At 35.6% G+C, this 11,045-nt stretch overlaps 1 protein-coding gene across 1 annotated transcript in view; it reads left to right on the top strand.

Annotated features, from left to right (window-relative positions):
• The window catches only part of DERL1 (derlin 1), a 37,401-nt gene that overhangs the window by 12,697 nt on the left and 13,659 nt on the right, over nucleotides 1-11,045 (top strand). Inside the window, exons 2-5 of the mRNA XM_012660843.1 lie at nucleotides 1,147-1,258; nucleotides 8,737-8,801; nucleotides 9,879-9,905; nucleotides 10,506-10,601. Of these exons, the coding sequence (XP_012516297.1) occupies nucleotides 1,147-1,258; nucleotides 8,737-8,801; nucleotides 9,879-9,905; nucleotides 10,506-10,601 (300 nt within the window). The remainder of the gene's footprint in view (nucleotides 1-1,146; nucleotides 1,259-8,736; nucleotides 8,802-9,878; nucleotides 9,906-10,505; nucleotides 10,602-11,045) is intronic.

The following is an 11,045-nucleotide window of genomic DNA, read 5'->3' as shown; positions in this document are numbered from 1 at the left end:
AACTCCTGGATTCAAGTAATCCTCCCATGCCAGCCTCCCTAGTAGCTGGGACTACAGGTGCCTGCCACAAGGCCTACCTAATTTTTGTATTGTAGAGACAGGGTCTTGCTGTGTTGCCCAGGCTGGTCTTGAACTCCTAGCCTCAAGCAGTCCTCCTGCTTCAGCTCCCAAAGTGCTGTGATCGCAGGTATGAGCCACTGCACCTGATTTCATCTGTTAATACTTTTCAGGAGGAAGTATAAATTGATTAAACATTTTTGTAGGCATTTGGCAATATTTACCAAAATAAGCACATATGTCTATTGGTCTAGAACATTGATTGACAGGAATTTATCCTGTATGTAACGTATACAGAGGAGATACAAAACTATTCATTGTGACATTTGTAAAACAGTGTAAACAAAGTTTGGATATTCACATAAAAGGAATACTATGAAGAGCGTAAAAATATTTTGTTGAGGGAATGAACCAAGACATAAAACAGTACAGCGTAGGACAGCATGAAGAAGGATGAATAATAGTAACACATACTATTATTTCTTGAAAAAAAAAAATACAAGAAACTGACCAGTTGTTGCTGGAAAAGGAACTGGGAAACTCGGGGTCAGGAGCAAGGCTTACTTAATCACGTTAGACCTTCCATATTTTTTGTTTGTTTTTGGGCTAATGTTTTTTAAGTCATGTGCCCATATTGCCTGTTAAGCGCATTGGTTTGAATAAAAAACACTGTTTTACTTCTCCCTTTAAATATGACATTTTTGGACAAGGCTTGTCATCCCAGAATACTCTTGCTAAATAGAGGTGGTACTGTAATGTTGGAAACTTAGTCTTTGTAATTCATTTTTGACATAGGTGTAATTGTATGCCGGATCTCAGTAAAGGCTAGTCATAATTAGTATTGATTTTTTTCAACTTGTTTAGAAATATTTATTGCTTATTTTATGACATTTTATTCCAATGATTTGCAAATTGATGTAATCGGTATGAATTTTTCTTCAGTTGTTTTCTTGAATTGTATTGGTGGTAACATTTTGGTAGCTCTCATTGAGGAGAATGCTTTGCAGGGGTTAATTTTGTTTAGTTAAAGGAAAAAAAATTAACAAGACTTAGAGAAACTAATAGTAATGTTTCTTTTGATCTGGACAGATTTGGAGGCCAATCACTGCCACCTTTTATTTCCCTGTGGGTCCAGGAACTGGATTTCTTTATTTGGTCAATTTATATTTCTTGTATCAGTATTCTACACGACTTGAAACAGGTATGTTATCCATAGTTGTTTTAAATATTGTTTCTTTCTAATTTGCTAATCCATATATTCACTTAGAGGAATTTGGAGGACAGTTAGCATTATGTAAAGAAATGACATAATGATAAATTATGCCAGTCAGTGACTGTACTAGGCACTTAGATTACTCAATTTTTAATTCTCACAACATCCTGAGGTATAAGTAGCAGTGTCATCATTTTATAGGTGAAAAAATAGCAGGTCAGAGGTTTAACATGTCTTGGCTATCTCCTTAGTGGCTAATCTGTGTGCCTCTCACTTATTTTGACTATCTCACTCAATTTTGTTACAAAGCAGTCCTTGTCCTTTAATGCAAAATTGGGCTCCTAAATTGGGGTTGAAAAACACTACTTTTATGCAATTAAAAGCCTAGCCTTATCTGTAATTGAAAAACTCAACTTTAAAATCCAGCATATAGCCTGGATTTAATAATATAGTAGTTTATCAGATATGACTACCTATATGATATTATGGATAAGCTATAAAAATATTTTCTTAAACATATTTTATTGTTTATTTCCTATAATACTTTATAGTCAGTTCTGGGTAGATAATTTTAAACCATGGTAGTGTGCAAGAAGACATGAAACTCTCAAGCCAAAAGCCAACAGTATGCTGACATTTCTAAAAGTCTAAGAAGGTCATCTGCTTCAGCCACTGTTATTTAGTGTTGTTCGGGGGGTACTAGCCAGTGGATTAGACAAGAATGAAGTAAGATACAAAATTATTTACATAGGGTTGTATGCTTGAAAGCCCAAGGGGCTTAATTTTTAAATATTACAAACAGTAAGATACTCAGCTTTGGTGGTTGGGTATAAAAAGATAGAAAAAGATAGCTCTATAGAAAACTATAAAAGCTATGAAAGACTTCTTGGTTGGGAATTATATCAGTATCACATTGATGTAATAAAGATGTTCATTCTAATTTATTTAGAAAAATAAAATGTTGAGACTAGCCAAGAAAATTGGGACAATTGTGGAAGAAAAAGGGGAGGGAGATTATTTAACTATTGAACTTTATCAGGTACTAAAATATAATAGTAGAAATTAAAATAACTCGGTATTGGCATAAGAATCAGTTTCAGACAGAATAGTCCAAAAGTAGACCTTAACATAAGAGAATAAATATTTGGTGAAAGTAGCTTTTCATATAATTGGAAAAAATGTGGATTACTCTCTAAATGGGGTTGGGAAAACTGAGTGACCATCTAGAAAAATAAGTTGGCTCTCTTCCTCATTCCTTAGATGAACCATGAAAGTGCTACAGTAAAACTGTTAACACTTTTATATTAGAGTGAAAAGATTTTCTTAAACTGATATGTGATGGATACATTTAGTTACATTTAATTAATTAAACTTTTACATGCCAAAATATGGCAAAAATACATGAAACTCTAATGAAAGACCAAAAAATGTTTGAAACAATGAGAAAGAGAAATTTCATAATGTATAAAGAAATGCAAATCTACCAGAAAAATGAATAAAGGAAATGCTGAAGTTTTTAAAACATAAAAAGGTGCTTGATTTTTCTCATAATGTACATAAAAATTAATTTTCAGATGGTGAATATAAAATACACTAAATGGTGAGGATATAAGAGAAGACAGGCATTCATGTACTTTTAAAAACTTTTTTAAATTTTTAATTAATTATTTTTTTTAGATACAGAGTCTTGCTCTGCTGCACAGGCTGGAATGCAGTGGCCTGATCATAGCTCATTGTAACCTTTAACTCCTGGATTCAAGTAATCCTCCCATGCCAGCCTCCCTAGTAGCTGGGACTACAGGTGCCTGCCACAAGGCCTACCTAATTTTTGTATTGTAGAGACAGGGTCTTGCTGTGTTGCCCAGGCTGGTCTTGAACTCCTAGCCTCAAGCAGTCCTCCTGCTTCAGCTCCCAAAGTGCTGTGATCGCAGGTATGAGCCACTGCACCTGATTTCATCTGTTAATACTTTTCAGGAGGAAGTATAAATTGATTAAACATTTTTGTAGGCATTTGGCAATATTTACCAAAATAAGCACATATGTCTATTGGTCTAGAACATTGATTGACAGGAATTTATCCTGTATGTAACGTATACAGAGGAGATACAAAACTATTCATTGTGACATTTGTAAAACAGTGTAAACAAAGTTTGGATATTCACATAAAAGGAATACTATGAAGAGCGTAAAAATATTTTGTTGAGGGAATGAACCAAGACATAAAACAGTACAGCGTAGGACAGCATGAAGAAGGATGAATAATAGTAACACATACTATTATTTCTTGAAAAAAAAAAATACAAGAAACTGACCAGTTGTTGCTGGAAAAGGAACTGGGAAACTCGGGGTCAGGAGCAAGGCTTACTTAATCACGTTAGACCTTCCATATTTTTTGTTTGTTTTTGGGCTAATGTTTTTTAAGTCATGTGCCCATATTGCCTGTTAAGCGCATTGGTTTGAATAAAAAACACTGTTTTACTTCTCCCTTTAAATATGACATTTTTGGACAAGGCTTGTCATCCCAGAATACTCTTGCTAAATAGAGGTGGTACTGTAATGTTGGAAACTTAGTCTTTGTAATTCATTTTTGACATAGGTGTAATTGTATGCCGGATCTCAGTAAAGGCTAGTCATAATTAGTATTGATTTTTTTCAACTTGTTTAGGAATATTTATTGCTTATTTTATGACATTTTATTCCAATGATTTGCAAATTGATGTAATCGGTATGAATTTTTCTTCAGTTGTTTTCTTGAATTGTATTGGTGGTAACATTTTGGTAGCTCTCATTGAGGAGAATGCTTTGCAGGGGTTAATTTTGTTTAGTTAAAGGAAAAAAAATTAACAAGACTTAGAGAAACTAATAGTAATGTTTCTTTTGATCTGGACAGATTTGGAGGCCAATCACTGCCACCTTTTATTTCCCTGTGGGTCCAGGAACTGGATTTCTTTATTTGGTCAATTTATATTTCTTGTATCAGTATTCTACACGACTTGAAACAGGTATGTTATCCATAGTTGTTTTAAATATTGTTTCTTTCTAATTTGCTAATCCATATATTCACTTAGAGGAATTTGGAGGACAGTTAGCATTATGTAAAGAAATGACATAATGATAAATTATGCCAGTCAGTGACTGTACTAGGCACTTAGATTACTCAATTTTTAATTCTCACAACATCCTGAGGTATAAGTAGCAGTGTCATCATTTTATAGGTGAAAAAATAGCAGGTCAGAGGTTTAACATGTCTTGGCTATCTCCTTAGTGGCTAATCTGTGTGCCTCTCACTTATTTTGACTATCTCACTCAATTTTGTTACAAAGCAGTCCTTGTCCTTTAATGCAAAATTGGGCTCCTAAATTGGGGTTGAAAAACACTACTTTTATGCAATTAAAAGCCTAGCCTTATCTGTAATTGAAAAACTCAACTTTAAAATCCAGCATATAGCCTGGATTTAATAATATAGTAGTTTATCAGATATGACTACCTATATGATGTTATGGATAAGCTATAAAAATCTTTTCTTAAACATATTTTATTGTTTATTTCCTATAATACTTTATATGCTGTCCTGAGTTGCTTACACTAAAGAAGCAATAAATTGATATGCTGTGTCAAAATACGACACAAAATAATTTTACTAGATTTAAATGATTTTTGAAAAGGTTGGCTGACTTCATGGACTTTATAAACCTGCTGGCTGTTAGCTCAGGATAGAAAATTTTAAACCACTCCAATTCTATGTCAATGCTTATATGTTTTGAGAATTGTGAATCAGTTTCATAACTGTAGGGAAATAGGATGGGCATTTGGTGTCAAGTAATTATAATTTTTTTTTAAATTGCTTTTTAAAAAGAAAGAAAGAAAAATTGTGTTAATACAAAGTGTAAGGTCATAGACTATTACTATGGAGACTGTTACTAGCTCATTTCCTGAGTTTTACCAGAGGATAAATAGGCGATTCGAGGAAGTGAAGTGGGCCTGGCACAGTGGCTCATGCCTATAATCCTAGCACTCTGGAGGCCGAGGCAGGAGGATCACTTGAGGTCGGGAGTTTGAGACCAGGCTGAGCAAGAGCAAAACCCTGTGTCTACTAAAAATAGAAAAAATCAGCTGAGCATGGTGGTGCATGCCTATAGTCCTAGCTACTCAGGCAGTTGAGGCAGGAGGATCACTTGAGCCCAGGAATGTGAGGTTGCTGTGAGCTATAATCACGCCACTGCACTCTAGCAGGGGTGACAGAGCAAGACTCTGTCTCAAAAAAGAAAAAAAGGAAATGAAGTGGCTTGGCTGAGGTGAAACTGACAAGTAGGCCTCTCACCACCATGTCAGAGGTTTGATCCTTAAATCTACCAGAATATATAATTTTCATTCTGCCATATTCTGGTTGGACCTGATTATGATGCTGACTTGCTTTGCATTCTACCCTTCTGGTATAATTTAATTGGGGATTAAGTTGTTGGGGTAATTTTTTTTTATATCAGTAGTAAACTCTAGATTAAGTGTGGATGATCAATTATTTAAAATTTTATTTTGGAAAATTTTCAAACATACAAAAGTAGGGAGAAAAGTCGATGAACCCTATTTTTCTTTTAATTGAGATCGAATTCACATAACATAAAATTGACCATTTTAACCATTTCAAAGTGTACAATTCAGTGGTCTTCAGTATATTCACAGTGTTACGCGACCATCACCGTAATCTAATTCCAGAACATTTTTATCACTCCCCAAAAACCCCAGAGGAGTCAATCTGCATCCCTTCCCTCTTCTCCTTCCAGCCTCTGGCAACCACTAATCTACTTTCTGTGTGTATGGAGTTTTCCTTTTGTGACTGGCTTATTTCACTTAGCATGGTGTTTTCAAGGTTCACTCATGTCATAGCATGTGTCAGTATAAACCCCTATTTAACCATCTAAAGTTATCTCATAACTAGTCTTGTTTTATTTATATCCATGGCTGTCCCCCATCTCACCCCTAATTATTTGAAGCAAAATGCCAGACATGATATTATTTCATTCATAAATATTTTAGTATTTACCTCTGAAATATGAGGACTTAAAAATAATTCTAGTACTATTATTAAACCTAAATTGCAATAATTCCCTGACCTCTTTTTATAAAAATTGTCTTTTCTTGTTTACTTAAGGTCCTTGAACCCAGTTTGCCATCCCTGTTACCTAGTCAGGTTATACAGCTAATTTGCAACATTATTCAACTTGAATACCATTTAAGGCAAATCTATGGGATTAGGCCCTTGGTTTCTTTTCTTTTGCTTTAAGTTGCTCCTTTATTCCCTACTTTTCAACCACAGAGCATTTTGAAATGCTTGAGCTGAGGAGCATTTTTTTTAAACAGCTTTATTGAGATATAATTCTTATATCATGTAATGCAGCCATGTAAAGTGTATAATTCAATGATTTTTAGTATATTCACAGAATTACACAATCAACTTTATAATATTTCATCATCCCAAAAAGAAACCCTGTACCTCTTAGCAGCCACTTGCCATTTCCATTCAATCCTCTCTTTCCCCATAACCCTTAGGAAACCACTAATCTGCTTACTGCCTCTTTAGATTTGCCTATTCTGGATATTTCTTATAAACAGAGTCATATAGTGTATGGTCTGTGGTGATTCACTTCTTTCACTTAGCATAATGTTTTCAAGGTTCTTCTGTGTTGCATGTATCAGTACTTCATTCCTTTTTATTGCCAAATAATATTTTACTGTTTGGATATACCACATTTTATCCATTCATTAGTTAATGGACACTTGGCTTCAGTTTTTGGCTATTATGAATAATGCTGCTGTGAGTATTAGTGTAGAAAGGAATCTTTGAGAGCATTCTATTTAACCCTCTTATTTCACAGACAACACTGTGCAGAGTGATGGTGACATGTTCCCAAAGTCACAAAGCTATTTGAGATAACACAGCAAGGACTGGAATCCAGGTTCACTGATTCCCAATTTTCTCTCCACCATACAGCCTTGACATTTTGACAAAATGTTTGCCACCTGCATATTCTGCCTGGCTAAATTGTTAGGTATATAGCAATATTGGCTTATTTATGAGGTTTCTGATTTGAACTAGAAAGACTTCAATTTGAGACCAGTTAATTTGTAAATTCCCAGTTGCAAGCATGCCAAATAATATACTGTAGTTTATGTGATTATAATATTTTAAGTACTCAATTTAAAGAATCCGTAGAAATCACAAAGCCAAAACCATATCAAAAGAAGCAAAACTATTATTAAAATTCAGAAATTGTGTTAGAATTTCAGCTCTGATTCATCATAGCATTAAGCCTGCTTAACACTGTGGCTGAAGTGTGCCTTTGAGGTAATAGAGAGAAATAAAGGAAAGTAGGAGAAACTTGCTGGAAACTCATTTTCTTTTAGATAGATCTTTCTGCCTTTTTGACACTCGTTAGAATTTTTTTTTTAATTGACTAGCTATATCACATAACTGTGAGGGGTTGTGGAGGGGGGAGAAGGTAACTTTTGAGCTAGAGTGGTCACTTCTGTTTCTTTTCTCTGCTTTTCTTACAGTCTTCCAACTGAAAGCATTAGGAATCATGCTTAAAAGAGAAAGCTGGGCTGTTGTTGATTACTCTGCCCAATAATAAGACAGAGCTGGTATAGGGTGTAGTGGCAGGAGCACCATAATAGTAGTTAGACTTCATTCTGCTTCTAACAAGCTCTGTGACTTTGGTCATGTAACTTTATTTTCTCATCTGTAAAAAACAGGTTATAGGTCTTTCTATTCTACCTCCCTATTGCAGTATGAGGGTGAAGAGTCAGAGGCTATAGAAAGGTTTGACTGTCCCTGTATTCCCCTCTTCTCCCCACATCCTTGTTTGCTAGAGTGTAAGGTCCTGGAAGGCAGACTGTCTTATCTAAGCCTAGTGCCGGACAAGTGGTTGTGTGTGTATGTGTGTCTAATAATAACAGTATTAAGTACCTCCCAACGTAGTCATGCTGGAGGAGGCACATGGTAGGCAAAACAGACAGGGTTCTTCCTCTGACAGAGCTTGTGGTCATGGAGGGAGAGGGAGACAGGGATTAACCAGGGAATCCCAAATGTGTCCATCAGGTCATGACAAGAGTCATGAAGGGAAGCGAGGAGACTGTGAGGGAATTGGGGAGCCTCCCTGGTCTTTGGGATATGGGGCTCAATAGCTGTGGAGTTGACTCTCCTGTCTTTGGGTCTGAGTTAGTCCGCTGTGGAGCATGTCACTCACTAGAATTCGGTTAGGTGAGCTTAGGGTAGCCTTCCTCAGCTGACTTTGGTTTAGGGCTTTATTGAGGAAATAGTTTACATATTTTTAAAAATTCACTTTTCTTGAGAGGAGTGATTTTTAAAATAGTCTCATTTTGGCTTTCTGTGTAATTTTTTGAAGTGTTTCTCTACATAGATGTTACTTTGTTCTGAAATTCTGACATTTGGCTTATTTTTGTTTCAGGAGCTTTTGATGGGAGGCCAGCAGACTATTTATTCATGCTCCTCTTCAACTGGATTTGCATTGTGGTATCCTTTAATCTGTTATTTTGGGCCAGAAATGAACCAGTTTTTTTCAGGTTTGGGGAAATAGTATTCTAAAAAAATGTCAAATTAACAGTATTTACATCTTCATTTACAGTTAATAATTAAGAATTATGTTCTTTTTAAATGCTGTAGTAAATCATAAGCCCTTGAGTAATGCATTTTCCCGCTGTTGCCTTTGTGAGATTTTTCCCACATTTGGTTGAGTTTTATTACTGTTCCCTCTTCTTGTTCCCAGTTCTCTGTGTTCTCATGTGTGACAGCTTGTTGACTGAAGCACAAAGAGATTTTGTGCCATGAGACAACTTCTGAAATCTGTGGTCCTTATCAGAAAATTAATTTACAACCAGCATCCTTCTCTGACTTCATTGCTGTCCTTCTCGTGGGGTCCTAAATAGTAACTCAGTCCCTCTGTAAAATACCCAGCTCTGGGAATGGCACAGTAAGTCTCTCTGCTTTGGTACCAACCACAGTTGTCAGCAGCCCTCCAACCACGGAACTCTTACAGATGGTGAGAGCAGCAGAAGCTCTTGATGTCTCAAGCCCTGTATAGACTTGGTGAGCTCACAATTGCCTATGGGCTCAGCTTCCATTTAAACTTGGCCAAGAGCCAGAAAATGTGGCACTTTGGGTACCCTTTCCCCTCCTTTAAGAGAAGAAAAAAATTGTTTTGGACTTTAGCCATGTTGTAGAGCCCTGAATGAGTAGAATCATTATTTCTTTCGAAGGGTACAGGCATCTCCATCCTCTATTTGAAGGAGAGATGCTAAAATTCAGGGACAAAGAAAGAAAAAGAGGATGCCAGGTGACCAGTCAGTCATATGCTGAAACTGTTGATTTCTGCCATTTCCTTGTCATAGTATAGTCATGGAATATTCACAATGAAGATTATTAGACGCTTTTGTGTTCTAGGTTGTTTTAAGCAATCTGAATTACAGAAAAGTATTTTCCTTCAGAATACTGGAATGAAATTAACTTTTCAGTGGAGGGAAATAACCAGATCAGTCTTAACTAGGTACAAAATGCTTTGTTTATGTCTGATCTTTAACTTTACAAACCAAGATTACTGGCTTAGCAATGGACATGCAGGTAAGTGTCCCTTTAAACTATTTATTGACTCTTTTATGTGTTTCAATTTAATAATTAATGGCCTTTGACAGAAGTTGAAATTGCATTAATTATGGTTAATTATGTGGTACTTTGAAATTATAGAGTTATAGCTTTTTTTGTGATGATCTTACATCAGTAAAACCTTTGAAGATCTCACATGAGTTATCTAAATCATTGCTTTTCTTGCTCATTTCTGGATTCTTTATTATGCTAGAACATTTAGAATAATGGTTCTCCAGTATTTCGTAGGCATGTATTTTTTTAAAAATTGAGATTATATGCTAAGTACAGCTTTGTTGCCTACTTTTTACAAGTAATAGAGCTTGACCCTGATATTTCTGAATCCATTTAAGATAATATAATTGTGTATTATTATAATATTTTGTAGTCTTTTTATGTATAATTTGTATGATAAATAATAGGATCAATTTATCATTCCGATCAGTTGAATTTCCTTTTACCCACGTGGGAATTTTGTTTTTGGAGGGAAGGGGTCAAAAGTATAGTAGTAGATTTACGCTAAGCCTCTTTTTGAACTGCCTCTGGAGCCTAGTTTTTACATGTTGACTTATTTTGCAGTTGCTGATGATTCCTCTGATCATGTCAGTACTTTATGTCTGGGCCCAGCTGAACAGAGACATGATTGTGTCATTTTGGTTTGGAACACGATTTAAGGTATAGTTGGAAAAACTTGCTTTTCATTTGTCTTTGCAAAAATCCCTTTCTTCAGTTCAGAGATGTACTTTCTGACTCGTCCAGAAGAGGTCACTGCAGAGCAGTATACCATAGGGAAGCCCCTTTCTCCCCTCAGTCAGCTATATTCATTAGCCAACCTGGAGTCCCTTGCTGACTGTTGTTACTTCTCCACTCCCTCTGTACCTCAGGATATGTCCCTGAGTGATCTCATATATATATGTGTGTTAGAGAGACAGAAGGAAAGATACTGATGTGAAACCCTTTAAAAATTTTTTCTTATCACTCCTTTACTCCTTGTTATGTGCTTTACACTGTAGCTAAAACAGATTGTTTTTTACCTCCAGATAATTCCCTTTGTACCTGCTCTGACAATTTGCCACCTGTAACATCTTCTTGATTCTTTTCCTCATATAAATCCTATCC

Source organism: Propithecus coquereli, unplaced genomic scaffold, assembly GCF_000956105.1.
Source record: "Propithecus coquereli isolate 6110/MARCELLA unplaced genomic scaffold, Pcoq_1.0 Scaffold68, whole genome shotgun sequence".
NCBI lineage: Eukaryota > Metazoa > Chordata > Mammalia > Primates > Indriidae > Propithecus > Propithecus coquereli.
The sequence above is the reverse complement of the archived record's forward strand: the minus strand, read 5'-3'. Positions and strand labels throughout refer to the sequence as shown.